The sequence below is a fragment of the Zingiber officinale genome, chromosome 9B (genome assembly GCF_018446385.1).
Source record: "Zingiber officinale cultivar Zhangliang chromosome 9B, Zo_v1.1, whole genome shotgun sequence".
NCBI classification, from domain to species: domain Eukaryota; kingdom Viridiplantae; phylum Streptophyta; class Magnoliopsida; order Zingiberales; family Zingiberaceae; genus Zingiber; species Zingiber officinale.
Genome location: NC_056003.1, coordinates 6221763 through 6249095, shown reverse-complemented (window position 1 = coordinate 6249095; position 27333 = coordinate 6221763). Strand labels below are relative to the sequence as shown.

Genomic DNA, 27333 nt, shown 5'->3' with positions numbered 1-27333 from the left:
TTTAAATTTAAATTTATTAATTTCATTTAGACTTAATAAAAATTCGAGTAATCTCGTGAGACATGAATATTAAATAAAATTTGAGTTCGACTCAATTATAAAAAAATTAAACTCAAATATTCAAAATTCGATTCAGTTTGCCTGATTACACTCCTATCTTTATTGTGGATAACAATTTTCCTTTATTTTCCTTTATTTTCCAGCTGGAAACATTACGACGGGAATTAATTGACGTGCAGAAGAAATGCAAAGGAATTGTTGGTTTGACTTGCTGGCCTTTACCAAGTCAAAGCATTTCTTACGAATTGACTTTTGAGACCAAAACTTATCCGACCATATATTATAAATAATAAATAAATAATAATAATTGTCGTAATCCTACGTCAAATCTGAACTACTGAATTTACAATAACCCCCTCTCCGTTTTGGAAATGCAAACTCGTTGGGAATGGATCGTTACTTTCTACTTGAACTAATTTGCAATTGAACCCTTTTATCTTTTACATATATTTAGATGAGTGTTTAGTAAATCCATTTAGTTTAAGTTATTGAATCGCACGACCTTTTATGAAATATTCTATGGCAATAGTTTGTAACGGCAGCGACCCAAATTTCAAGGGGCTAATTGAATATTGCTTATTTAAATCTATATATTCGGGTTTGAGCCGGGGAGGCTCTTTGCTCTTGCTCTTCTTCGCTTCTTGGTTAATGGCGGAGACGAAGGGCTCCCTTGTGGCGTCCGAGCCCCTCGATGCTCCCGATGAGGTAGACCAGCTGGAGGCTGGGCGGCTGAGTCAAATCCTTTGCCGAGTCTGCCTCAGAAGTGATGGTGATTTTCTTCCCTCAAATCCCTTCTCCCAATCTTTTCTCTCTCCTCTTTCGGTTTTTCGATCAGTCTTGGTTCATCCACTTGAGTTCTAATGGAGATTGAAAAAAGAAAAAAAAAATGATAAGCCAGAAGGGGGTTTATCTTTTGTGGTTTGGATGACGGGTTTTTCGAGAAAAAATGGGTTTCTGAATTGTTTCGGATTCTTCTTTTGTAAATTTTTCAGGAAGGGATCTCATTTCACCCTGCAAATGCGAGGGATCTTCGAAGTTCGTCCACCGAGAATGCTTGAACTATCATAGGGCTGTAAAGGTGAGTTAAGAAAAGTACTAATCCTTCTTTTTTCCTAGAGAGATCTGATTTTTATTTTGGTTGAAATTAAAGATGGTTATTTGCATGTTAAGCTGTGGTGTTTTTTTTATGGATATATTAGCACACAATATGCTCGCTTCTTTGATAAGCCAAACACTTGAAAAGATGGAATTACATACGGATAATCTCATGGTTAATTGTGAAATAATTTTTTTGGCGGAATTTTTCAGTGCTTGAGGTGTGAAGAATACTCGAGGGGAGTGACAATTAGAAAAATTTGAGAGTCATCACAAAAGATATCAAGATTGGATGAGAAAGTTTTGAATTTCTTTTTTCTCAATGGTTGACTGGTTGCTTTATGCAAGACTATTAAGAGTCATATTGGCGTAGACTAAATAATAATTAACTTTGATTCCAAACAAGGGCTTTTAGTTAGTTTTTTTTTTTGATAATAGGTAGATGGCCTTTTCTCTTAGTTCCCCTAATTGGAGCACAACTCATGCACACTCAGAAGTCAACCTCTAGAATATTCGTACCTAGTGGGAACAAGTGCTTTTAGTTGATTGCTTGGACTATAAACATATTTCAAGCAATAAACATAGTCATGCATTTAAAGAGAAATAACTTGCATGGAGCATGGGTGTTGACATTTGGGTATGAATAATAGTTACAGTAGTTTCTCAGTCTCTCTGGTGTTGTTAAGGGAATAGACTTGCTGATTAGTCATGAAATGTCAAATTCAAGAAGGAATATTAAGTAATGAACTAGATCTTATTTGACAAAAGCCATCTTAGCAATTTTTGTATTTGTGTTATGGTACACATTCTCTGTTTTATTTCTTTTGTAAAAAAAATGTTCTCCCATTATATCTGAGTGCAGAAATTTCTTATTGTTTAGGAAAGATATGCATTTGCCAACTGTACAGATTGCAAAGCTCCCTACTATCTAAGGATACATATTCATCCAGAAAGAAAAGGGAGAATTCTCCAGTTCCTCAAGTTTCGAAATATACTATGCTTATTTGCAATGATTCAAATTGTAGGTTTGCTTTCACTTGGTCCTATTAATTCATTATTATGTAGAGAACATCATATCTTGTTTGTTTTTCTCACATGACCGCATTGTGTTACTCCAGACAATCTGTTTATTGGCAAGTATCGGGTATTTGGTTTGTGGAACCCAGACTTATTTTGGCAGATTCAGTTACTCTCATGGTAGAACTTTTTACGACTATTTCTACTATTGGTGGCCGTTAGGCAGGGTTTATGCTACAGAATTCAATGTCTATTATGGTCTTGGTATGTTTCCTCTATCCATTCTAATGCAATTGCTGATGCTGATGATTATGATGACGAAATCATAATGATAGTTAACACAATCCAGTTCTGAATTTTTGGTGAGACATACATTTTTTTCTAGGAATAGAGTGATGTTATTTTAAATGTATTTATAAATTGGAATTTTGTTCGAAGGAAGTGCAAAATCAGATCCAAGAGTTGGTCACTCTTAATTTAAGCAGGAATTGATGCTAATTAACCTGCAAACACCTAACGGAAATGCCCCTCTGTGGAAGGGAGAGTAATCAATAGTGTTTGTTGTGATAGCTGTTTTGATCTTGATGTTCAAACAAGAATTAGATGGGAGCATAACTGGCAAACAGGATGAAGCATATACCATTTCTATGATAGAGTATGCTCGTTTAGGCCAAATAGTTAATGATTTCAGATCCATGGAAATCAAGATGCATCTTTATATGTAGTCAGTCAAGTCAACAAATCACTCTTGAAGACTCTTGAAACAATGGATTGTGTTGCATTTAGATCACTTTTTTTCTTTAAAACTATGAAAAGAATACTACACTAGCTGATTTTAGATTTATTATTGCTGAACTTTCACTAAAACGAGCCATAGAAAATTCTCTAACTAATTTAGTCCTTTAGAGGAAAAATCTGTCTCTAGAAGATATATATCTAGCATATATTTATGAATTGGAATCTATTGGACTCTTAAACAAATGTTGTTTTAGAGAGTACTGCTCTATTTTTGTAGTAATGTTCTTACTATTTGTTCTTGTATTCATAGTGGTGCTACTGTGTTGCCTTCTTCTTGGATTTTCCGGATTCTTCATGGCTTGCTATAATCTAGGAATACTCAAGCGCAACCCTCAATCATATCAAGACAACATATCCTGGTATTTATCTGACTTTTTTTTTTACTTATTTCTGAAGTCAGACATTCATCGTAGATGGAATTCTATCTTGGAATTTCTCCTGTAAATCTTTATATCCATGTTCTGCAATTTCTGAAAGATTCTTTTATGGGCAGTAAAGTCAAACCATGGTTGATTTAGAATTAAATTTGATCTGTAAATAACCTTATTTATTAACTTATCTAAAATCTTATTTCATTATTTCATGCAAATATATTAAAAATATTATACATATCGCACAATTTCTATATTTTTATATTATTTACAATATATTAAAAGTGAGAAAATAATAAAATTTATTTATTAGATCATTATTCTGACTAACTTTTAAGCACGACAATGACTAATTGAGCTTTGATAACAAGCTCAATTTTGATAAGTATTTTGCTAACCAAGCTTGAGCTCAGTCAAGCTTGGCTCAGCTCATTCATTGCCCTATCCTTAAGACCTTAACCCATCTGATTGCTACATCAATTTGTTTACTTGTTTCCCTTTTCAGCTATATACATGTCTTTGTTGTTCAAGGATTTATTGGACATATTCTGCAGGAGTGAGTGTATCAAAGCATTTTACTATGGATCCATGGCAGAAGTTGATCGAGCTTGGCTAGAGTTGATGTTCATTATGGAGTTTTTTGTCATAGTGATTATCCCCTTCATGAGCATATTGTACGCCATTACCATCGCATCAGTTTTCGGCCGACAAATTTGGAAGCACCATTTTTACACACGCGGAAAACAATTGCTGATGAGAGTGAGTCACCCCTTTTGCATACTAATTAGTTCGCCTATCACCTTTGATCATTTACATTCAACAGTGATATACAGACTCGTTGCTTTAGTAGTTTCCAGCATAAATATTACCTAATGATCAAACTGTTTTATATTATATTTTTCCAATTGTTGCTTCCAGCAACAGTTTTTGTGACCTTAAAGCTATGTTTTTGATTCTTTTTTAAGTTCCTTCACGATGCCTGATCATTTTTTTTCCAAACATAAAAAACAGGAGTATGTAGTCGAGGATGTTGATGGTTTAGTTAAAGATTGGTGCCCACCACCCCTTCCACCTGCTCATGTCAAAGAGCTAGCAGGACTTGGATTTCTTTAGTTCGATACACCAAAAACCGTCGAAGGCTACTAGTGTTGGATAGAAAGCTTCTGAAGGCAAAACAACACTTCTTCAGCTCTTTTTTGAGTGCAATTAATGTTCTATAGCCAACTATTTCAAAGTGTCGTCATGGTACTTCCATGTTTCCAATTCAAAATAAGGTTGTATAGGTTTTAGAGCAACCAATAGTGTTCTATACTAATACCTAGATCCTTGAAATGCCGTATATGTAATGTTGTGTAGGCATTTGTGTACGTATGTATATATTGCAACTTATACCAACAGAAGGCGATGGTGATTGTAATAGATAAATGATGAGCATCAATTTCGTTATTTTATATGGAACATGTTTCGATGACAAATGTCTCCTCGGATGGGTCTAGTGGCTAGCACATGAAGTGTTGTCACAATGAGGTCTAAGGTTCGAATCTTAGCAAAATCGAGATAAATATTTTCTTTGTGCTAGTCACTATTCTAAAAGTTAGTAGCCGTCCGTGATTTATCTCCTTCGTATTGACCTTGGGACGGGCTGACAGGAGCGCTGGGGACGAGCGTATTCATTTTTTTTGCCACAATGTTTTGATGACGAACTGTCTAATTGATCCACGAAATATTAGTGTAAAATAATAATGATATTATTATTTTTAAATTGAGTATTTTATAATGAAAATATTTTCTCCTTTTAGTATTATTATGAAACAATTGATGATGCCAAGACCATGGATGACATTGATCAACACAGCCCCCTTCTGCCAGGTGACAAATGATGAAAAGTATCGAGCGACCTTAGCGATCAACAAGGTGTCAATTTCGACTTAATCTTGACGAAGAACAGTACGTTGTTATTCTGCATCATAGCCGAGCGAACAAGTAGAATTCAATGGTCTGTGAGGAGTAAGCTATGAAGAAAATAACTTCCACCACTGCCTCCAACTAAAAAGAAGTTAATTGATTATGATTTTCCCAGAAGTCAAATACTAGCAAAAACCATTTTTTACGAAACAAATTCCACTCATTTCCATTACATGACCAAAAAGTTAATTCACTGTGATTTTCCGTGAGGCCAACCAGTACAACACTTCAAACAAACATTTTTACAACCTATTGCAAGAAGCTTCACTACGTTCTTTACTTCTGTACGTGGATGAAGGAGTTCAGTTTACCATATCTTCTACTATGCACACAGTGGCAAAGCAATTGCAACTTACCAGTGAGTTATTTTATCTACATGATTGGTGATTTACTTCATAAACCATAAACATTTTACTGTGGCCTGACGATTCCAGTTTCAGAAAATGCCACAAACACGGCCATCACCTAATCTAAAGATCACTAGCTATTCACATGAATGTAGAATATTTTTTTTCGGTTGGAAAAAATGGATACATGAGATAATAATGAAGATTATGGACAGCAGGACAAAGATACCTCTATTTCTTTGTGACATCTATGTACATAGCCCGCAACCAGTGCTCAACGTCCTCGGTCTCTGATAGGGGTGGGGAAAATGTAGGATGTTCCACGATGTCCCACCCTTCCTCGAGGCTTTTGGGCTTTACGTAGTCAATCATCTCGGCTGTGCAGATGAAACTTGAGTTGGAGTTTGAGAGGTCGTTATCATCAACAGTTGACTGATCAGCAGAGAAAAACAAAGTTAGACATCTTATCTATGTTATTAGTGAAGAACACAAAGTTTGCATGTTACTAAAGCTGACCAGTATGGACTGTTCGCCCTCGACTACGCTACTTGAGGGACTAACTGTTGAGCTTTCGTTCCACATAGAACTCTTCAGCTGCTGAGCTTGTTTTTCTGAGCTGCATAGAAGTGATGTCAATAATTATTTAAACAACTGATTGTAATTCAGATTAAAATATCAGTTCTGTCAACTTCTCTAAACAGCATTTTGCAAATCTTTCGGTTCTGTCAGTGCCTCTAAACAATAATAACTTGGACACAAACTACCTACAACTCAAAAGGGGCTTGTAAGTTGCAATTGAAACTAGAGAAATGATGGCCATTATAACTTAACATGAAGGGATAAGCTTTGCTGAGTCAATTTCTTCAATCATGCTACCAATCATCCTAATCTTCCCAAGAAAAAGCTGTGATTCCTAAGAAGAAGAGCACATCAAAGTATAAACCACGGCGTTTGGTTTGCCTGCTAAAACAGCATAATAAATCATTTGACTTCAGCATTAATCTGCATCTCCTCATCTCAGAAGGATTGAAATAATGGTCAACAGCAAACATCCGATTAAGACTGCTTCCACAGTGTCACTACCTAATAAGATGGTTATTGTACAATGAAGGCAAAAATAGCAAAGTTATATACCAGTGAGCAAAATAATCAGAGATAGGCAAACTATTTGTAGATGCAACCATTCTCTTAGCTATGGTGACTACAAAAATTAACAGGGAAAAAGCCGAATGAGTTCCAAAGACATGTATAGTCCACAAGATCATGGTAATTAAAACATTGAACTCACACCTTGAGCAAGCCATCTTCAAAGAGTTTCTGATCAACTGTAATTCCTTTGAAGATGATAGAAGAACCAACAATTTACCAAATGTTTCAAAGGTAGAAGCTTCTGAAGGCATATCCAGATCCAAGATATTATACCAATATGTTGTGATGCCTGCCACACTTTTCTTGAGTAAGGAAATTCCTTTCTGCAGGTCCGTGTGATTTTCAACAGAATGTGGTGAAGCAAGGGAATAATTAAAACTACTACTTCTGGAACTCTCTAAATAAGGTCTGCTTTCAGATTCTACTGAAGCAACACCGAAATTTGAGGAGCTTCTATCAGACCACAAATTTTCTCCACCTGAAGTGCAGAAACTCTGTCGTGGTATGAAAAGTGGATATTCCTTGCTGCAAAATAGAGAAATCAAATGTGTTGTATAGTCAGTAATATAGGATAAAAATTCCTTCAAATTTAGTACCTCTGTGAGAATGGGCAAGCATCCCAATATGAGGCTCGTTGCCATATCCGTGAACATGACCCCTGTAGAAAGAGATAAGTTTACACTGAAGGAGATATGATGATATACAGTAGCAGAAAGTGTTGTAATTTTCTTTTTACTTTGGTCCAGCAGAAATGATATAGCATTAACATACTAAGATACTTCAAATGTACAAAATATGCTACAACATCTACCATTTGATTCATCAACTTGCAAGCGGAAAAAATAAATCATAAGTGTTCGATCAAAAGTAAATTTAGCAATGATGAGCATAATAAATCAGGCAAGCACTACGTTTTGTCACACTTTCACAAAGGGCAGCCTAGTGCACGAAGCTCCTGCTAATATGGGTCCTGAGGAAAAGTCTATTATATGCAGCCTTACCCTGCTTTTTCTAAGAGTTTGTTTCCGAGACTTGAATCCGTGACCTCGAGGTCACACGACAACAACTTTACTGTTGCGCCAAGACTCCCCTTCTTTTGCCACACTTTCATATTAATTAAATTTTATATGATTCTGAAGAAAACCATAAATAGTATTTCAGGCATTAACTTCATCGTGAAAAAGAATGTAACAATTGTATAGAAGTATCCAACATTAAGTAGTCTTTTCCAGGAAAAAAAAAATGTTAGCTTGTCTTTCAGGTATGAAGCAAGAGACCTGAATAAAGTTACTGGATCTTGGTTATTCATTGGTAGTTGTAATGAGATAATATAGCTTACCGCAAAACCAGAGTTATGAAGAACTGGAGCAGCCAAAATTGGAACAATCAGATTCAGCAATTGAATCATGTACCTGTTTGGAATGCAAAACAATATCTAATTCAGAAAAATAGAGCTATGCACCATCAAGAATACGCAAACACAAATATTTGAAGGTAGATAAATTAACACCACCTGAAGTTGGTAAGAGCAGGATAAGTTGATGCAGCAACCGTGTGCAAGCATGTAATACTAATTATTTACCAGAACTTAACATAGCAAATGCTGCAGATTCTCTACATGTAACAGTTAACAAGCAGATGTGTTTTCCTACTGCAAGAGTTTCATACTGTAAGAGGAAAGATCAGGGATATTTCCCAAGTTAGTCCCCTCTGCTGATATATATTATCCATCAATGTAAAAAATTTACAATCCTCTACTATTAATTGTAATTACATAAGTGTATAGTAGTAATGGGATTTATAATAAGGTTTATAAGGTTCTCTTGAGGCTCTTTCAGTATAAGTGGAAACTTAGCTTGTCATAAATGCTCTCAATTTTAGGATCCTTTAAGGATTTTAAAAAATACAATATAGCCAATATTAGAGCAAACAAATGAGAATGGCACTTCTATTAGACTACACTTTCCCTCACATGAAGTGGCCGTTGAGCTCTATGTGGTTTGTTCAGTTCCTTTAATCTTAGAGGTTATGTGGATTGCAACTTGACTATCACAATACAATTTCATTGGCTTTAAAAGAGCATGTTTAATGTCCCAACTTTTAGTCATCATCTTTAACTCACATAAAATAATACGTAGCTAGGGTCTTACTTATATTCTACAATTGCACTCAATCAAGTTATGATAGTCTGTTTCTTGTCTTTACAGATGTTAGATTACCTCATGAAAGAATGGAGTAGCCCGATCTTGATCATCTAGAGAAGAATTTATTAGATAATCCTGAAACATGAGATTTCTAATGACTAATTGCTCGTACTGACTGAAATATCAGGTCTTGTAACTATGGTAGTTCAGCACTCTAATTATCTTCTGTACTTTCTGTAATAAATTAGTGGCTTCTATCCTCGTACCAATCTGCCACTAGGACTCATAGGAATGTCAACTAGTTTGGTTCCTAGCATGCTAACCTTCTCAAGTATATGCTTCCATTGAGAAATGTAAATGCTTTTCCTTTAGTGTAACAAGCTCTATACTGAAGAAGTTAAGGTTATTCAAGTGTTTAATCTTGAAAGTCCCAATAGAATCATCACTAATAGTAATGATAATATCATCCACATATATAATAAGAAAGATACATTTTCCTAACTAAGTACTTAGGTGAAATAGTGAATGATTCTACAAGCTTCTTTTCATGCCATACTAAATAAGTGCATAGCTAAATTTTTTTAAACTAATACCTTGGGAATTACTTCAATTCATATATATATTCACATAGAATAAGAATCATGAAAAAAGATACGCATAAAACTTAACATGAATTCATGGAGAATTACCCTAAAGAAGCTGCAAGCTGTTCAGGAGGTACAGAATGTGGATCCAATCCTCTAGGTAAGCGAGCATTGCATATTTGGTCACACATGCTATTTGATCCATCTTTTTTTCCATCTGAGCTCACCTGTAAATCAATAAAAGAAACACTATCAGTCATTTGCACATTAGACATATTAAAATTGTAATAAGTAATAGGAAATGGTACACCTGCACATGCTCAGATCATTACAAGAGAAAGAACCTATAACTAGATCTTCAGAAATAAAATATATATATATTTTTAAACAAAATAGCAATGAAAGAAAGATGTGAACCGAAATACAATAGATAAGATTAAAAAACAAATGTTGGGCATCATTGTTCAAAAACTCCATGCAATTAAATAAACACACATCCTGCTATAGTAGAAAAGAAAAAGATACATATTGTAATTGGTTACTTCATTCAAAATGTATCACTTTAAAATTAACAAAAATGTCATTTATTGTCTTGGTAATAGATTCTATATGCAGTTTTCTGATGCATAAATGATTTTGTTCATCTTTCTAAATGTAAACTCCTCCAAGATGTTTACTTTCCATTTGTGTTACTTGGGCAGATAATAAGACAACCAAATATATTATAATGTAGATAGCAAAATGAAAACTTGTTAAATACAAGGAAAACTAAAATAACATCATGTTCTCAATAAGCACTTCATCAAAGGACAAGCACACGAACATCCATTTAGGGCTATATCTCCCTTAGCAAATGAAGCCAATCCATCACATCAACAAAAGTCATCATGTCAAAGAGTCAATTAGTACTTGCCTTGCGCAGAGGGAAGATCTTGCAAATCTGTTTTACAATCACTGACTGCCGATGAAAAAGTTCAGAAGTGATAGCCACCTGCAAAAAAAAAAAAAGTTCTTTCATGTCAGCTAAAACAATAATAGGCAAAGAGACAATGAGGATAAAACATACGAGAAACTAAGAATAGTGAAACCACAGAAGCAACATGTTGTGTTTAACTTTAGAAGTCTAAAAATGCATTTAAATTTTAAACATCACCATTTAAAAATGGATCTTACATAAGCTGACCGCTGGCTGTATATCAGATCAGTATTGAATTTATCCAATACATCTGTGCGCTTCTTTTTTATCTAAAAATGGTAAGTCAGAAGTAACGCAAGGTTCAGACAAAGCTTCATATCAATGCAGAAAATATAGAATCAGAGGGCGCAAACAGTAAAAGGTCATTATCTCACTATTTCAAATGCTAATTCTAATGACTCGTATTTCGACTTCAGATCATTTGATTGTTCAGCAACCTTAGCCTTATCTGTAACAGCAGTAGAAAAGTTCAAAAAAATAGGGTGTGAGATAATGAAGCATCCTTGACACAAGCAAGGATGCTTGACGTTCATTGCCTAGAGAAAGACCAACCTTCTACACGTTTCGCCTTTAAGTAGGTTAGCCGCAGCTCCAATTTCTTGAGTTTCTCATTTTGATCCGATATCCAATTATTTTGCTCATCTGCTATTCTCTGTTGACCAAATATGAAAACAAATCAAACCTAATTATCCACCAAAAGAAAATTAAAATAGAAGATGAATTTATGCTGCCAAAAATAAATTTTTAAAGTGAGACAATTATTTGCATGATGATATAATTAAGAAGGGCGAAATGATCAAAAGTAAACTGATTCGAACCACAATATCAATAGGCACGATAACGAACCTTCTTCTCAAGAAAATCGAAGAGCTTGGAATAGTAAGATTGACGGACGATATTCAGAGATTTCATCAAGGCACTGTACTCATTTAATCTGAAATTTTTCAAAGCAAAAGCATAAGCATAGAACGACAAATTTCCATAACTGCCCAATTATATGTGGCCAAACTAGCGCAGTCACCTATAGTTAACGCAGGGCGCACAAATTGACGCAAGATTGGAACCCTCGCAGATGGCGCAGCAGCTGTTGCTGGATTTCCTCGCCATGAATTACCACCACCAATGAAAATGATCCTAAAAATGCTTGCTGGCAACCGGAAGGAGGCTTCGCTTCTGGATTCTGCGAACGCGATGTAAACCTAGGTTTTCTTCAGGCATTGAGATCGGAAGGATTGTGATTGGAAGAGGGAAAATATGGATCATCTCAGGTTTCGTATTTTAATGATATTGCATTTACCGTTTACACAGCACATGGAAGCCCAAGTATTAAACTTGGGCCGTGATTGAGTCCAATAAATCGGCCCACGAAGTATTTTGTTGGCTCGAATTAGGGCTTCGCCGAACACAATCATCTATATATACACGTGGATTTGTTGAGCACTTTCTCTGCTACGCGAGGCGCCGCGCCGCGCCGATCTCATTTCTCTTGTTGGTTTGCTTTTACTCGAGCTCGTGCGGCGAAGATGGCGTCGACGGCAACTGAATCCGTGCAGTGCTTCGGCAGGAAGAAGACAGCCGTCGCGGTGGCGCACTGCAAGCGAGGCCGTGGCCTGATCAAGGTGAACGGCGTCCCCATCGAGCTGGTGACGCCGGAGATCCTCCGCCTCAAGGCATTCGAGCCGATCCTCCTCCTCGGGCGGCAGCGGTTCATGGGAGTTGACATCCGCATCCGCGTCAAGGGCGGTGGTAAGACTTCCCAGATCTATGCCATCCGCCAGAGCATCGCCAAGGCCCTCGTCGCCTACAACCAAAAGTACGTTGACGAGCAGTCCAAGCAGGAGATCAAAGACATCCTCGTGCGCTACGACCGGACCCTTCTCGTTGCTGATCCCCGCCGATGCGAGCCCAAGAAGTTTGGTGGTCGTGGCGCTCGCGCTCGTTTCCAGAAATCGTACCGGTAGATCCACAGGGTCAGCAATTTCAAACCTTTCCTTTTTTTCTCATGCTTGTATTTGCTGTTGCTTCTTTGAACGTTGGTTTTGGATCATGTTTAGTATCTTGATTTTGAACTAGCTTAATCATTTTTTTTGTTTGATGTTGTTAAAATTAGTTTAAACAAACAATTTGTGCCTTAAAAGATTTCTACAAGTTAGGAATCCGTTTTTGTGTGATCATAAGCGGATTAAAGTATAGCTGTTGCTTTTTGAAACAAGGGGAGGGGATGCCCCCAAGAGTGTACTCTGGTTAGCAGTTTCTGTGAATTCTGGAGCTAAAAACTCTTACATTGTCCTTGCTACATGATCCATAAACTGCCTGTTTTTGTTGAAGATCAAAATACATTACTATCTTTAGACATTTCTAGCTTTGACATCAGTTTTCTGCGTCCTCATTCTTTGAGCGCAATAGTATTGATTGCATAAATCAAAAGGGGTATTTGCCATCTCAAGTGACTAGTTCAAGATCTTTATCCTTGTATATCAGGATGATCTTATCACTTATATAATGTTTCATATAGGTTAATGTTAAAGAGTTGTCCATTTGATGATGATAATGAAACAATCCGTTTGACTGCATAGTTTTTGGCTATAGTGTTGTTAAAGATGTACACATATCTCAGTTCAGTAGTCCAGTTTCAAAACCTCTGATTGGAGTAGACCAACCGCGGGCCGGATTCAATGAGTAAAAGCAAATTCCGATCGCTAGATTGATGGTTTTGATTGTTGGGGTGAGGTGAGTTTTTATTTTTTAAAACAGTTTTTATAAATTTATAATTTTTAAATATTTTTTAAATAATAATACTCTCAAATCGTGAATCGAGCCATGAATCGTAATCGTTTTGGACAGTTAAAGTTAAGGATCGATTTGTTAGGATTTGTTGAACCATCAATTTTGAATTGTGATACTGTCGGTTCTGAACGGTGGAACTGTTGATTATGAACTGTGGTCGGGTGTATGCTAGGGTCAACCGACCCATATTCCAAGGACCTATGTTAGGGGCTTGGAGAGCATTCTATGATGATCATGTTAGAAAGCCTGAGGTGTTTCAGCAATGTTGGCAAAATGGTTGACAGCATGCCCTCCTAGGCCGCGCCTAGTTAGGAGGCGGAGGTCATCTGTCTCGCTTTTACCAGAGGCGGCCTTAAAAGGCAGGGTAAAACATAGGTTAAAAACAACCTTTATCTTCATTGTCTTATGCCTTTTGCCTTCTCCTCCTTCCGCCTGTAGTCGCTTTGCAGCTGCCGCCGCCATTGTCATCATGTAAGGTTTACAAAAACTTAGATTTTAAAGTTTCTCCGAGATTCCTTCGGAGGCTAGCGCGAAGAATGCCACGTTGGACCCGTCGCAAGGGCACAGACACGTCGCCTGGGCCCAGCGAGGCTTCCCTACACACATGACGAGTCCGATGAGCGTCTGTCACGCGTTCTCACGTGGAACAGAAATCGGGCTAGGGATTTTTTTTGTTCTGTTTTATTTTTAAACTTAGGATTTAATTAAATTTAATCAAATATTTTTATATTAATAATTCTAATTGAGATAATTTATATAAACATAATTAAAACCTAATTTACACTGCATATCCTGTCTAAACCTAAACTATATTTGTAGTTAAAAAAAAGTTAATGCTTAATGCCATAATCTCTAACCTCTAAATTCTAAAGATAAAAATTCTAAATGGCAAACCCACAAAATAAGAAAAAAAAAATTTAGAAAAAACTCAAATGCAGGGATCACATATTCCTAACTATTAGTCTATTATATGTTTAATTTTCTAATATTTAGATTAAATTGTTGCGCTAACTTTTAATTCTAATTTTTTTTTTATTATTGAAGATTAATGGTGGAAAATGAGAAACAATAGGAGGTAGAATTGAAGCGGAAGTCTAATGATATTATTTGGGATTATGGGGTACTTTATTGTAAAGAAAAAAAAAATCGGTTCACATACAAATTATACAAGAGGCTTATCAAAGGAGTTTATTGGATGAAACATCATATTGCAGGTATTGTAGGACAAGTTGAAGTATGCCCTAAAGCATCTGATGAAGACAAAAAAGAGTAAGAGCTTATCTTGAAAATAACAAGAATAAGAAGTGAGAAAGGGTGGAAGAACTAAAAGAAAAGAGGATGTAAGTAATATAGGTGTTGATGTAGAGGATGAAGATTATCCAAGTGAGAGAGATTCTTTTTTTAAAAAAAAGTGAAAGCATCTCGGGCCTATTGATAAGTGGACATTTGCAATCGATCCAGCAAAGGCAAGACAACAAAACATAAATGATGCATTAAAGTTAAAGTTTACAAATAATGTGCATGAGTACCTTGCAAGATGGATTTATGAGACGAGGATTCCTTTTTATGCAATCGATAATCAAGGCTTTAGAAAATTTGTAGAAGTGGTTGGTCAATTTGGTCTGGGCTACAAACCTCCAAGTTAATATTTTCTAAGAGAACCACTTTTGAAACAAAGAGTTAGAGAACCAAATTATCTTTTAAAAAGCATGAAGAAGAGTGGATGGAAAATAGATGTTCAATTATGATTACTGTATGGACTGATTACAAGAGGAGAAGCATTATGAATTTATGTGTTAATTGCAAACTAGGTACTTCATTCTTTGGTTCTACTGAAGAATTCATGGAGGCACGCTTCGGGGCTTACATCTTTGAGTATGTGGAAAAATGCATCAATAAAATCGGCCCTCAACATATGATTCAAGTAATGACAGACAATGTAACAAACAATATGGCAATCGCAGAGTTGTTGAAGGTTACACAACCTCAAATTTTTTGGACCTTTTTTGCGACTCATACAATCAACCTCATGCTTAAAGTAATTGAAAAGCTACTCAAGTTTAGCAGAATACTTGAAAAAGTAAAGGCTCTAACAATATTCATCTATGCATATCATAGAACTTTTTTGGCTATCACGAGGAAATATATCAAGAAAAGGGATATTGTGAGACTTGAAGTGACTAGATTTGTTACTTTTTTGACATTATAAAGTCTTAAAGACAAGAAAGATCAATTGAGACTTATATTTACATCTGAGGAGTGGAACAACACAAAATTAAGGAGTAGTGTGAAGGGGAAAGCAGCAGAGGCGACAGTAACAAGTATTTCTTTTTGGAGTGGTGTTTCTTTAGATTTGAATGTTTTCACCCCTTTAGTGAAAGTTTTATGCCTTGTTGACGGTGACAAAAAGTCCTCAATGACCTTTTTATTAGGTGCGCTTAAACAAGCCAAGGAAGAGAATAGAAAGATTTTCAAAAAAGAAGAAAATGTCATTCATATTTTGAAGATTATTGATGAGAAGTCTAAAGGTAGACTTGATAGTCCTTTGCATTATGTCGCTTACTTGTTGAATCTAATTTTTTACTTCAAAGACATTGATAAAATGATAATAATGTTATGAATGAGTTCTTAAATTGTATTGAGAGAATTTTTCTCGTTGATGAAGATGTACAATGTACCATTTCTAATGATGAATTGTTGAAGTATAAGAGTAAATCTGAAAATTTTGGAAGAAAAATGGCGTTCATGTGGCAAAAGGTGATTCGCTCGCCCCCAGCGCCCTCGCCAATCCGTCCCTAGGCCAACACGGAGGAGGTAAATCACGGGTGACTACTATCCATTAGTGCAAATGGCCAAGATATGGGAGAGGTTATGCTCGGTCACGCCGAGTTTCGACCCCAAGACCTCATGTGGCAACACCCCATGCCTTAACCATCGCACCGCCTTGAGGGGACTAGAAAAATGGCGTTCATGACATATGAGAAGATGTATGTGTATCATGATTTTAATCCAAGTATATCTCTTTTCTTTATTTCTATTCAGTAGCATACAAATCTCTTTTATTTATTTTTGGATTTATTATTATTATTTTTTGCTTCTTTACTTTTTTAAGTTGGATGATGGTCTAATTATAGTAATGACACTCTACACTTAAAAAAAATGACAATGTGATTTCTCTCTTTAACAAGTAGTTCATCGGGGTGTGAAAGAAATTGGAGCTAATTTGATGGGGTACGTAATAATTTATAAATTATGTTATATATTCTCTGTTTTTATTATTTTAAATAATTTTCTAATTGTTTAGATACATACTAAGAAGAGAAATAGGTTCGAGACATCAAGATTGAATGATCTTATATGTCAAATTCAATGCTAATCTTATGAAGAAAAAGAGTAAAAGAGAAATAGGTAGAGATTTATTTTTATCCTCTCAAGCTAGTGAAGCTCAATGTTGGCTTGTTGATAGTAGTGGTGAAGATGAGGTCGAGTCGGGTTCAGGACTTATTTGGAGAATGGTAGCAGAGTCCTCGGGAGCGAATGAAATGTTACAACCAAGGAGCGCAAGGAACATCCTTATTAGAGAACTTGATGAGGATTTAGATATATCGGAAAAGAAGAATGAAGATATTGATTTTGAGTCTGATGATGAGAGGATCATGAATGTAATTGATGGTGCATGAGTAGATGATTTAGAATCTTGGATTCGAAATTTGGCGTTGTTAGTACCCTAAGGTAGTTTTGATGTGATCAATCAAGTCAGGTTAGGTTTTGTTGGTATTTAATCTCTATGTCTAAGTTAAGAATACAAAAAGTCGAGCGAAAGACGCAGCTAGCGAGAAAGATGGCATGAGAGAGAGTTGATGTGCTCGGTGCGTCCGAGGGACGAGGTGTTGTTGAAGAGTACGTTGGCGGACGAGAATGAGGCACGCGACGTTTCTGAGGGACGAGAAATCGAAGCGGAATACTACTCGAAGGTTGAAAAATGAGTTCGGGTGAGCCTCATTTCGGATGACTGAAATCACCAAAGTAAGTAGAATCGAAACAGAAGACTGGCTTTCTCGGTCTGGATGCTCGGCGAGCGAAACCGGAGCAGAAGATTGGGATAGAAAGTCAACAAGAAGTTGATTTTCTCGGTTCGAGTGCTCGGAACCCTTTCGGGCATCCGGAACAAGAACTTCATCTAAACGTGACGTGGCACGTTTTGTTGCAATGAGGATAAAATTTTTATCCCTCTCCAGGTGCTTGGAAGCCTTTCAGGCACCCTAATCAGAACTATAAATACAATTCTGGTCCCACTAGCTCAGAACAACACTTGTTAACGATTCCTCTTTAGTTTTATTCTATTATTAAGTGCTTCAACTGCTGTAAGAGGTTTCTCTGTTTGAAGGAGATTGTTTAGTGAGTTTCAACTTCCTTGGATTAGCAATCCCCTGATTACAAACTAAGTAACCTTTTTATGCCTCTTTTTTCTAAATAGTTTCTTGTTTCGTTTATGCAAGTGTTTAGTTTAATAAAACTTTAAAGTTTGAGAAAGGTTTGTTTATTTCTTGTGTATGTTATTCACCCCTCTCTAGTCAACCGCTAAGGGACATATAATTGGTATCACAGCCCAACGGCATTAGAGCCCAACGGCTTCAGGAGAATTAATCGTCGAACGAAGCACAAGAGATGATCAGACCGAGCATCAACCCACCGAAGTTCTAGGGGAAATTCGCGAACTAGAAGAAAAAGATTGAGGTATTTTTAAGATAGATTTTGATTTATTATTAATCATGAAATTTGATTTTGTAGCACCAGAGGACAAAGAAAAATACCAATGGATAAAGAAGGAGCAAGTCGATTTCGTGAAAAATGACAAAACAGAGTTCCATCTGTTTAGCGTCTTACCATCTCAAGAAGTCAATCAGATTGGAGCTTATAAGTTGGCAAAGGAGCTTTGAGAGAAATTTCTAGAACTACACGAAGGGACCTCGGAGGCAAAAACTCGCGAAACGGGATCTATTTAGGAACTAGATCAGCAACATCAAATTAGAGGAAGGCGAAATCGTTGTACACCTTCACTTAGGAATAAAGGAACTCATCACCGAATTTATAAATCTTGGAGAAAAGGTAACCAACCGAGATTCACTGAGGTGCGTTTAACGCATTTCCTAGAACTACTGAATGAGCATCATTAGCAGATGTTTATTATATCTCTAAGGATCTAGAAGTAAGTACTTTAGAAGAATAATTTTCAACTTTTAAAGTTCATGAAATAAGATGTGTAGATATGAAAAAAGGAGCCTAAGCATAATATTGCCTTAAAGGCAAAATTGGACAAACCAGATTCTGGATCTTCTGTCGATGATGATGAACTCATCATCGAACTCATGAATCTCGGAGAAAAGGTAACCAATCGAGATTCACTAAGGTATGTGTTTAATGCATTTTTTAGGATTACTGAATGAGCATCATTAGTAGATGTTTATTATATCTCTAAGGATCTAGAAGTAAGTATTTTAGAAGAGTTATTTTCACTTTTTAAAGTTCATGAAATAAGATGTGTAGATTTGAATGAGCCTAAGCTTAATATTGCCTTAAAGGCAAAATTGGACGAACCAGATTCTGGATCTTCTCTCGATGATGATGAAACGACATACATGATAAGAAATTTTAAAATATTATTTAAAACTAATAAATTTAATTAAGTACAAGGTAATAGAAGGAAGAGAAAGATAAGATATTATCATTGTAATGAAGAAGGGCACGTGAAAGACAACTGCCATATATTGAAAAGCAAGGACAAGAACAAGGACAAGGAGAAGAACAAGAAGCCAGCTCAGACCAACTATAATCTAAAGGCGACGTGAGATGAAATGTCGTCCGAATCAAAAATCAAAGTCATCGCCGGACTTGCGTTAGTGGCAAGTCACTAGAAAGATAGACGAAGCAAGCTCATTCTCAATGAGTATCGAGAATATAGGATCGACAAGATAAGTCAGGTACGGTCTCTACCTTCTGATAAGTTATTTCTCTTTATAAAAATATTATCAAACAATTCTTGCAAATTAGAAATAGAAAATAAAAAATTATTAAAAGAAAATAATTAATTAAACTCTAGTAATGATTTGTCGATTAGAGGATTTTAACAAACTAAAATTAGAAAATGGAAATTTAAAGAAACAAATATAAATTTTGAAAAATTATTCTACTTGCATTCCTTCAAAATTTAGAAATAATTCAGGACTTAAGTAGCATCTTAGATATCACATGGGGCAAATTAAAAAAATATCACAAAAATATATCCTTAAGAAATTTTTAATTAATCCAATAGGTATGAATTTATATTAGGTTTCAAAAACATGCTTAGATTAAATTGTTATGTTATAAAGTTAGATCAAGAGTTTTTAGAAAGAAAATTAAATATTTAATTTATTTAAAAGATTTGTTTTAAAAATGATTGTTCAATAATCAAGAAAGTTTAGTGTCTCGTCACAACATGAAAGTTAAAGTACTGAAATTAATATTTAATTAACTAATCGTTAAGCATGTAATTAAAAATGATCTAATGCTTTTAAATAAATTATTTGTCAAAATTTAAATTATTTAGAATTTAAATTTTTAATTATTCAAAAATTTTAAAATGTTTTATGTTAAATTTTTTTGCGAAGTTGTTTTCAAATTTTATTTTTCTATGAAAAATTATCATTTTTCTGAAAAGATTTTTTTTGAAAAAATTTATATTTACCCAACTCTTAGTAAAGTTTTTTAAATTTTTTAAAATTCATTATAAGATTTCAGATTTTACAAAAAAAATTAATTTTCTGAAAAGTAGTGCTTCCCTTAGACTTTGGTTAGATTTATTTTTCAAAGGATTTGCGAATATCCTAATTTTAATATGATCAAAGGAGGAAAAGTTAAAATTAAGTCTAAAGGAAGGGTGACATTAATTATTGCACATTATTATTTGTAAAATTTACTTTGTTATTATTGATTTATGTTTTTTTCTCCTAACTTAACTTGGGTTCTTTACATCAAAAATGCGAATATTATTAGTACTCCAAGGTAGTTTTGATGTGATCAATCAAGTCAGGTTAGGTGATATTAGTATTTAACTTCTGTGTCTAAGTGTGCAAAAACTTAAAAGCACAGGAAGTTGAGCGATAGGCGCAGTTAGTGAGAAGAACGGTACGAAAGAAAGCAGGCGGGCTCGGTGCGTCCGAGGGACGAAGCGTTGCGGAAGAGTATGTTGGATCGATCGCACTTGAGAGGAGGGTGAATTACATGAATGCAATTTCCCTCTTTTGTTCTGCAAAACAATATTAGTCCAATAAACCTACAAAACAAGCGTTAGCATAATTATAATTAGATAGTAGTAATTAGTTCCTGTTCTCCCTAGGCTAGGAACTAGTCAAGATCTCAGTTTAGGGATCCAAAATGGACTTAAATTGGATCGATGTCTACTGTCCCCTCAACCGGGATGCGTCCTCACAAAGTCATTCTCCTTCAGTGACTTACCTTAACTTATCAACTTGTTAGATATTCGTTCAGCTCGTTGACCTGTATGGACTTCATGTCAGCTATCCGGTCAGTCCGTTGACCTATTTGGACTTCCTCAGACCTGTCCACTCTTGCACATTGAGTTAGTACAATAGATAAAATATTAAAGTAAAACAGTGTCAACATATTTTAGGATTCGCTGGTCCGGTCGGTCACACATTATCTAAGGTCACCTCCCTAGGGTTGACTAGCTTCACTCACTAGGATTTCCATTACCTGGTTTCACTCATCATGATTTTCTCCATCTAGCTTCATTCACTAGGGTCTGACTTCACTCACCAGGACTTCCATCACCTAGTTTCACTCACTAGGGTCTGGCTTCACTCACCAGGACTTCCACCACATAGTTTCACTCACTTGCTTATCCTTCGGTTAAGACTTATCATTGTTAATCATCTAGTTCTGACTAGATTACTCTCTTTCAAATATCAAGTCTTGTTTGAATTAATCTTTGGTCAAATTGATCAAATTTGAGTGCATTGTCAAACATCGAACCCCTATAGGTCAATTACACCAATAGAATACATTGGCGGACGAGAAGGAGGCGCGCAGCGTTTCCGAGCGATGAGAAGCTGAAGCGGAGACTGCTCGAAGGTTGGAAAATAGGTTCGGATGAGTCATATTCTTGATGGTCGAAATCACCCAAGCAAGTGGAACCGAAGCAGAAGACCCGGACCAATGCTAGCGGAACCGGAACGGAAGACTGAGATCGAAAGTCAACAGGAAGTTGACTTACTCGGTCCGAGCGCCTAAACCAAGAATGTCATCCAAATGCGACGTGGTGCGTTTCATTGCAACGGGGATAAAAATTTTATCCCCCTTTGGGCGCCTGAAACTCTTTTAGGCTCTCCGATCAGGGCTATAAATATAGTCCTGGTCCCAGTAGCTCAAAATAATACTTGTAAACAATTCTTTTTAGTTTTGTTATGTAATTAAGTGTTTCAACTGCTTTAATAGACTTTTCCGTCTGAATGAGGTTGTTTAGTGAACTTCAATTTCCTTTGATTAACAATCTCCTTATTGCAAATCAAATAACTTTTGTGTACCGCTTCTTTTTAAACAATTTCTTAATTTTTTTTATACAGTGTTTAGTTTAATAAACCTGTAAATTTCGTGAAAGATTTGTTTTTTTTTTTCTTATGCAGGCTATTCATCTCCTCTAGTTGGCCGTCAAGAGACCTACAAACGATTCCGAGCATGCTTCCCCCTCATATCTTGTCATCTGCACTAATAGCTAGTAGTCATTCGTGATTTATCTCCTCTGTGTTGCCCTAGGGACGGGTTGGTAGTGGCACTGGGAGTGAATGATTCGCCTTTTGCCACATGTATAGATGATTTAGAAGATTAGTTATGTTTGGTTCAGTCATTGTTGACTTGTTATTACGTTGAATTGAAACTTCAATTTTTTTTTACTTGCACTTTTAGTATAAATAATGATATTATATTTTTATTATTAATATGAAGATGAATTTTTATTAATTATTTTAGTTTATCTTTTTTTATTGTAGAAATTTTGAAAATTTTCAAGTACTAAGGTGGTTAAGACAGTAAGCGGTCACTGACCACCTCGTCACCATCTATCACTTTTTACAATACTAAATTTAAATAATCATTTTTTACTATATAATATATCATCTTCTCTAAAATTTTCATTATCTTTATTTTTATTATTATTATTATTATTATTATTATTATTATTTTTTAAATTTTTTCTCTTCTCGTAGTGATTATCCAATCCATTTCTTTTATTTTTTTCTCCTAAATTAAATAATATTTTAATATTTAGAGAATATATTTTATTTAATTTATATTAACTTTTCCTAAATATAAAATTTATCTTTAATTTTATATAAAGAAAATCTTTCCATTAACTCCTCTATCTATTACTTAATATATTTAAATTTTATGGATAATATTTTTTTAAAATTTAGAAAATTAAATTTATTCTTTCAATATTAAAATATTATTTAATTTAGAAAAGTTAAGTAAAGTTGATGAATTAGATTATGAAAATTAGACATTACAATGGAAAGAAAAAAAATAATAAAAAAAAAGTAAAAGAGAGTGAATAAAATAATAAAAAAATATAGATATTGAAAATTAATATAGATATTGAAAATTTTAAGATAACCGATATAAGTATATAGTGAAAAATGATGGTTTAAATGTAATAAAGAGAATGATTTATTTTAAATTTTAAAAATATTATAAAGAAATTGATGTGGATATTTTAAGAGTATTTACATCAGTTTCCTAAAGATATAATTTATCTTAAATTTTATATTTTACATAAATAAAATATTTACATCAATTATACTATTCATTTTCTAAATTTAGATTTCATGAATATTTTTTTTTTTGTAAATTTAGAGAATAAAATTTATTCTTTAAAGGTTAAAATATCATTCAATTTGGGAGAGAGAAAAATAAATTAAATGTATTGGATAATGAAAAATAGATATTATATAAAGAGAGAAAAAATAATTAAAAAAATAGAAGAGAGAATAAAATAATAATAAAAATAAAAATAACAAAATTTTTAGTTAATAAATATTATGTGTAATGAAAAATAATTATTTAATAAATTTAATAAAGTAAATAATTTATTTTAAATTTTAGATATATTTATAGAAAAATTGATGAAAATATTTAGAGAAGTATTATTTATGAAAATTTAAATTAAAAAAAATAAGTAGTAAGGTGGGTGGAAGGATTTTTTATTTAAAATATAAAATTGTAGATAATTCTGTGTTTTTAAAAAAAAAAGTTGATATGCGTGTCGTTATAATTGCCTCATTAGGTCCCTTCAAATTTAAAATTACGAATAAATAAATATGTAAGATAATATAAAATTAACTTTATAAAATATTTATTAAGGTAGACCTTTTAAATTAATTACGATGACTTGGCCAAGTCATGTCATGACTCATATAACTCGTTCATTTTTCTTATGGAAGACACGTCACTAATGACAGTTTCGATAATTGATCGACACGTTACCTGTCGGCCCGACCCCACACTACGCCTAAGGTCCTACCACACACGGCCACGCTTCCAGGAAGGTGGCAAGCGTATTGCTAATAATAATAATATTATTATTATTATTAGAAAAAATTTTATTTTACTATCTATAATTTGTTCACATTTCTATTTTACCCATTGTTATTTAGAGTATTCTGCTATGCCCATCATAAGATGATCAATAAAAGTACAACGTTCCTCCCGTGGATCACGTTACATGCACTAGGTGCCCCCACAGGCTAGATCAGCTGGAAGGGTGTCTGACGTTTACAACGAAAGTTGAGGAATCGAGGATCGTCAGTTGCACACGGACATAAAACCTTGATATGTTGCATTTTAAATTCCATTCGACCTCAGTCAGTCCTCCTGCCAATCTTAATCATGATTTACCTCCACTGAATATATGTGGGGCTGAACTCAGGGGACCACTAAGATGGTGGTTTCAAATTTTTTTTTTTTTTTTTTTGGCAGCGTTACATGCACTAGGCATTTTCATCGAATCAGAATTAAAAGATATTTCGAAATGCCCACGTTTTTGTCGCCTTTTCAAAATTATGTTATCAATTACCCTTACGTTTTAACTACCTTCTAAAGACCCTTCGTGATTTTGATATTGTTAAATTGCCACTAAATTTTATGTAATATTATTTTAAATTACCAAAATTGCTTTCTATGAGAGAGGGGGGGTTACGTAATCTTTCTTATGTCATGAAACTACTCGTTCCTTTGTGTGCAAGGTTCTCCCTCAAAATTGTATTTAAACATGATTTGATGAAAAACACCCTCAACTATCCTGACATCACATGCGAGGGGTATCTGAAAAAATAGCATTTTCATTTGGAGCATGTTGTTAACTATCGAGATAAAATTTAGTATTCTAAAGTATAGAGGGGGTAAAATAAAAAGTTTCTATAATTATATTACATTGCATTTCAAAACCAGAAGCAGCTCCACAGGAAAACCCGAAGCAAGCCCACAACAATTGCAGTGGTCAGTGGGCAGTCGGTCAGCGAGCAATAACCAATAACGCTACAAAGCCTAACCGATCTCATCCTTATCCGAAACCCCACCGACCTCCTCCTACGCTGATCTCACGCTCTCCGAATCCCCCCTATAAAATCCACGCCTGAGTCCCGATCCATCGGCGCACAGCATCACGGTTGCTTCGGGCTTGACGGAGAGCTGCAGGCGAGGAGGAGGAGGCGTTCGCGAAAATGTCCGACATAGCTCTTCTGGTGGCCGAGGACTACGAGGAGAGGAGGAGGAGGAGCAAGGGGTGGGAGAAGGAGGAGAAGCGCGTCCGCTTCTTGGCTACCTTCTCTGCCATGGAGGTGGCGAGGAAGACGGCGGCGATGGCCTTGAAGGGTGTGCGCCGGGCGGTGGAGCCGAGGAGCTCCGTCGGGTCCGCCGCCTCCGACGGGATCTTCTCCGCTTAGTGGATCCATCGTGGAATTCAAAATCCAAATCTGGTTTTGAAAGGGGGAAAAAACAGGAGACGTGTAAATATTTCTATGTTTCTGATGTAAAAAATATGGAACATAAAGCGGAATAATTGCGGTTAATTTAAATAAAAAGAAGAAATCAGGGATGTTATCGGATCCGGATTTTACCCGAATCGCCCTTTTACATAGCAGAGAGACAAGAGAGCGGATACCTCACAAAATGGTACCCCTCCGTCGCCTACTCTGCGCCGCCGCCGCCGCCCGCCCCTTCTCCTCTGTGGCGCCCGAGGCCCGCACGCAGAGGATCCAGCAGATCGCCGATGATCTTCTTTCCCTGACGGAGGAGGAGCGCAAGGACTACTCTATCCTGTTCCGTCTCCGCCTCGGACTCCACAATCTGGTGCAGTCCGGCGCCGGGCTGCCCTCCGCTGCGCCGGGTCAGGCGGCCGAAGCTGCGAGCGTGGTCGAGGAGAAGGAGAAGACTGCGTTCGACATTAAGCTGGAGAAGTTCGACGCGGCGGCCAAGATCAAGGTCATCAAGGAGGTGAGAACGTTCACCGATTTGGGGCTGAAAGAGGCCAAGGAGCTGGTGGAGAAGGCCCCCGTCGTGCTCAAGACCGGGGTGACAAAGGAGGAGGCGGAGGCGATCGCTGCCAAACTCAAGGCGGTCGGCGCCACTATCGCGCTGGAGTAGAAACATAAGTCAAGGTCTCAATTTTACACCATTTTCATGTTCATTATTGCCTATCTTCAGCAAGGAAACTGGTCGAACTAATTGAATGCATTTTTTTTTTCGAGCACAAACTAAAAGACTTGATTCTGTTGGCCTGTTCTCAGTTTTCTCCTAAAACATAGTCCTTCAGTGTAGAATCAATGGTTGCTGCAAGTTCATTATCTTGTTTTAGCTAAAGTGACACTAATTGGTATTTTAATCTAAGAACTAAGCTTCTGTATTGTTCATGTGATGTTCATTCTTAACCTAATTAACATGTTGCCTTCCATATTGTCATATTTCTCACTTCTATTATCTGTTCATTCTGATCTTTCTTTGATATTTGCTCTATGCATGTAAGAATCATCTTATCTTACTTGAGATGAAAATAATATGCTTCCTTTTGTGTTTCTTCTATGTTAGTATCAGATATCTTTTCATTCCAGTCTAAGCATGTGTATATTTCATTTTGCTCATATCTGATAGCTGCTACAAAGTCAGTGAAGAAAAAGGTTAAGAGTTGCATTAGGTTAGTCCAGACGGATGCCCTCAAGATTATTTAAACCCTGGATATAGATCTTAATCCTTTTTTTTGTTTTTTTTGCTTGGATAAGATTGTCATGTAGCTGATTCCAAATGGTTGGGACAATCAATTACGTGGTTGTTCAAAATTACAGTGTGGATAATAGGTACAAAGTCACTGTCTCGGTGAATGATTTCCTTTAGTGTAGTTAACTACTCAATCAGGGATCTCTCACAGTCCGTCCCTGGATTATGTGAAGGGAAGAAAATCACAGGGTCAGTTTAGAGTCAACCGCCAAATGGTTAGGGGTTGGGAGGAGTTTTTTCCTGATAGCATGCGTTCGTCAAGAATTAATCTCTAGTCCATTGTAACAAATCTGCCATCCTCTAACAACTGCATATCTCACGGGAACTAAGTAACTAGTATGTGCCTCAACTGAAATGTGATCAATGGTTAGTTAATCCATGGTTTAGGATTTTTCATCCAGGAGTTTGGTAGCTTTGTACAAAGTACTTGAACGCCTAGTAGTTAACTGAGTCTGTACCACGACTGAGTGCAAACGTGATCGATAACAAGTGAAACATGGTTCATGATTTTCCAATTTCCATTCAGAACTGAAGTTAGTGGTAAAGATTACTGGAAGCTAGAATCATTTTAGGCCTGCTTTAATTTTTAGGAAATACGATGAAAGAATCAGTTTGCTTGAATGTAGGCTCCAAACTGCAGATCAAGCTGGTTTTGGCATTACGCAATACCGATATGTTTTCTGTGTTCATAAACCTTGACATGGAGGTGTAAATGGC

General features: G+C 35.7%; 4 protein-coding genes across 8 annotated transcripts; 3 read left to right on the top strand and 1 right to left on the bottom strand.

The window, feature by feature from the left end:
- Nucleotides 1-673: 673 nt before the first annotated feature.
- On the top strand, nt 674-4792 carry LOC122025735. The gene is made up of 7 exons (XM_042584602.1): nt 674-829; nt 1053-1138; nt 2036-2176; nt 2274-2436; nt 3221-3329; nt 3896-4100; nt 4353-4792. The coding sequence occupies exons 1-7, from the start codon at nt 709-711 to the stop codon at nt 4452-4454; spliced, it is 927 nt and encodes a 308-aa protein (XP_042440536.1). The 5' UTR covers nt 674-708; the 3' UTR covers nt 4455-4792.
- An 880-nt stretch (nt 4793-5672) lies between these two features.
- On the bottom strand, nt 5673-11766 carry LOC122023776. 3 transcript variants are annotated; one of them, XM_042582091.1, is made up of 12 exons: nt 11528-11766; nt 11353-11440; nt 11059-11158; nt 10881-10954; nt 10704-10775; nt 10444-10521; nt 9636-9757; nt 8142-8214; nt 7399-7460; nt 6944-7327; nt 6170-6269; nt 5673-6085 (listed from the first exon to the last, which is right to left on the bottom strand). In XM_042582091.1, the coding sequence occupies exons 1-12, from the start codon at nt 11611-11613 to the stop codon at nt 5885-5887; spliced, it is 1440 nt and encodes a 479-aa protein (XP_042438025.1). In that variant the 5' UTR covers nt 11614-11766; the 3' UTR covers nt 5673-5884. The 3 variants fall into 3 exon arrangements, 2 of the variants coding, with proteins under 2 accessions (XP_042438025.1, XP_042438026.1); XM_042582092.1 differs by having other exon boundaries at nt 5944-6085; nt 6170-6264; XR_006123229.1 differs by lacking the exon at nt 5673-6085 and having other exon boundaries at nt 6485-7327.
- A 190-nt stretch (nt 11767-11956) lies between these two features.
- On the top strand, nt 11957-22118 carry LOC122023777 (40S ribosomal protein S16-like). Of its 3 annotated transcripts, none has more exons than XM_042582093.1 (2): nt 11957-12476; nt 21978-22118. In XM_042582093.1, the coding sequence occupies exon 1, from the start codon at nt 12030-12032 to the stop codon at nt 12465-12467; it is 438 nt and encodes a 145-aa protein (XP_042438027.1). In that variant the 5' UTR covers nt 11957-12029; the 3' UTR covers nt 12468-12476; nt 21978-22118. The 3 variants fall into 3 exon arrangements, with proteins under 3 accessions (XP_042438027.1, XP_042438029.1, XP_042438028.1); XM_042582095.1 differs by lacking the exon at nt 21978-22118 and adding an exon at nt 17902-17917; XM_042582094.1 differs by lacking the exon at nt 21978-22118 and adding an exon at nt 14508-14524.
- A 2738-nt stretch (nt 22119-24856) lies between these two features.
- LOC122025018 (50S ribosomal protein L7/L12-like) lies at nt 24857-26255 on the top strand. The gene has a single exon (XM_042583775.1). It carries the CDS (start codon nt 25441-25443, stop codon nt 25987-25989), a length of 549 nt encoding a protein of 182 aa, XP_042439709.1. The 5' UTR covers nt 24857-25440; the 3' UTR covers nt 25990-26255.
- The last annotated feature ends 1078 nt before the right edge of the window (nt 26256-27333 follow it).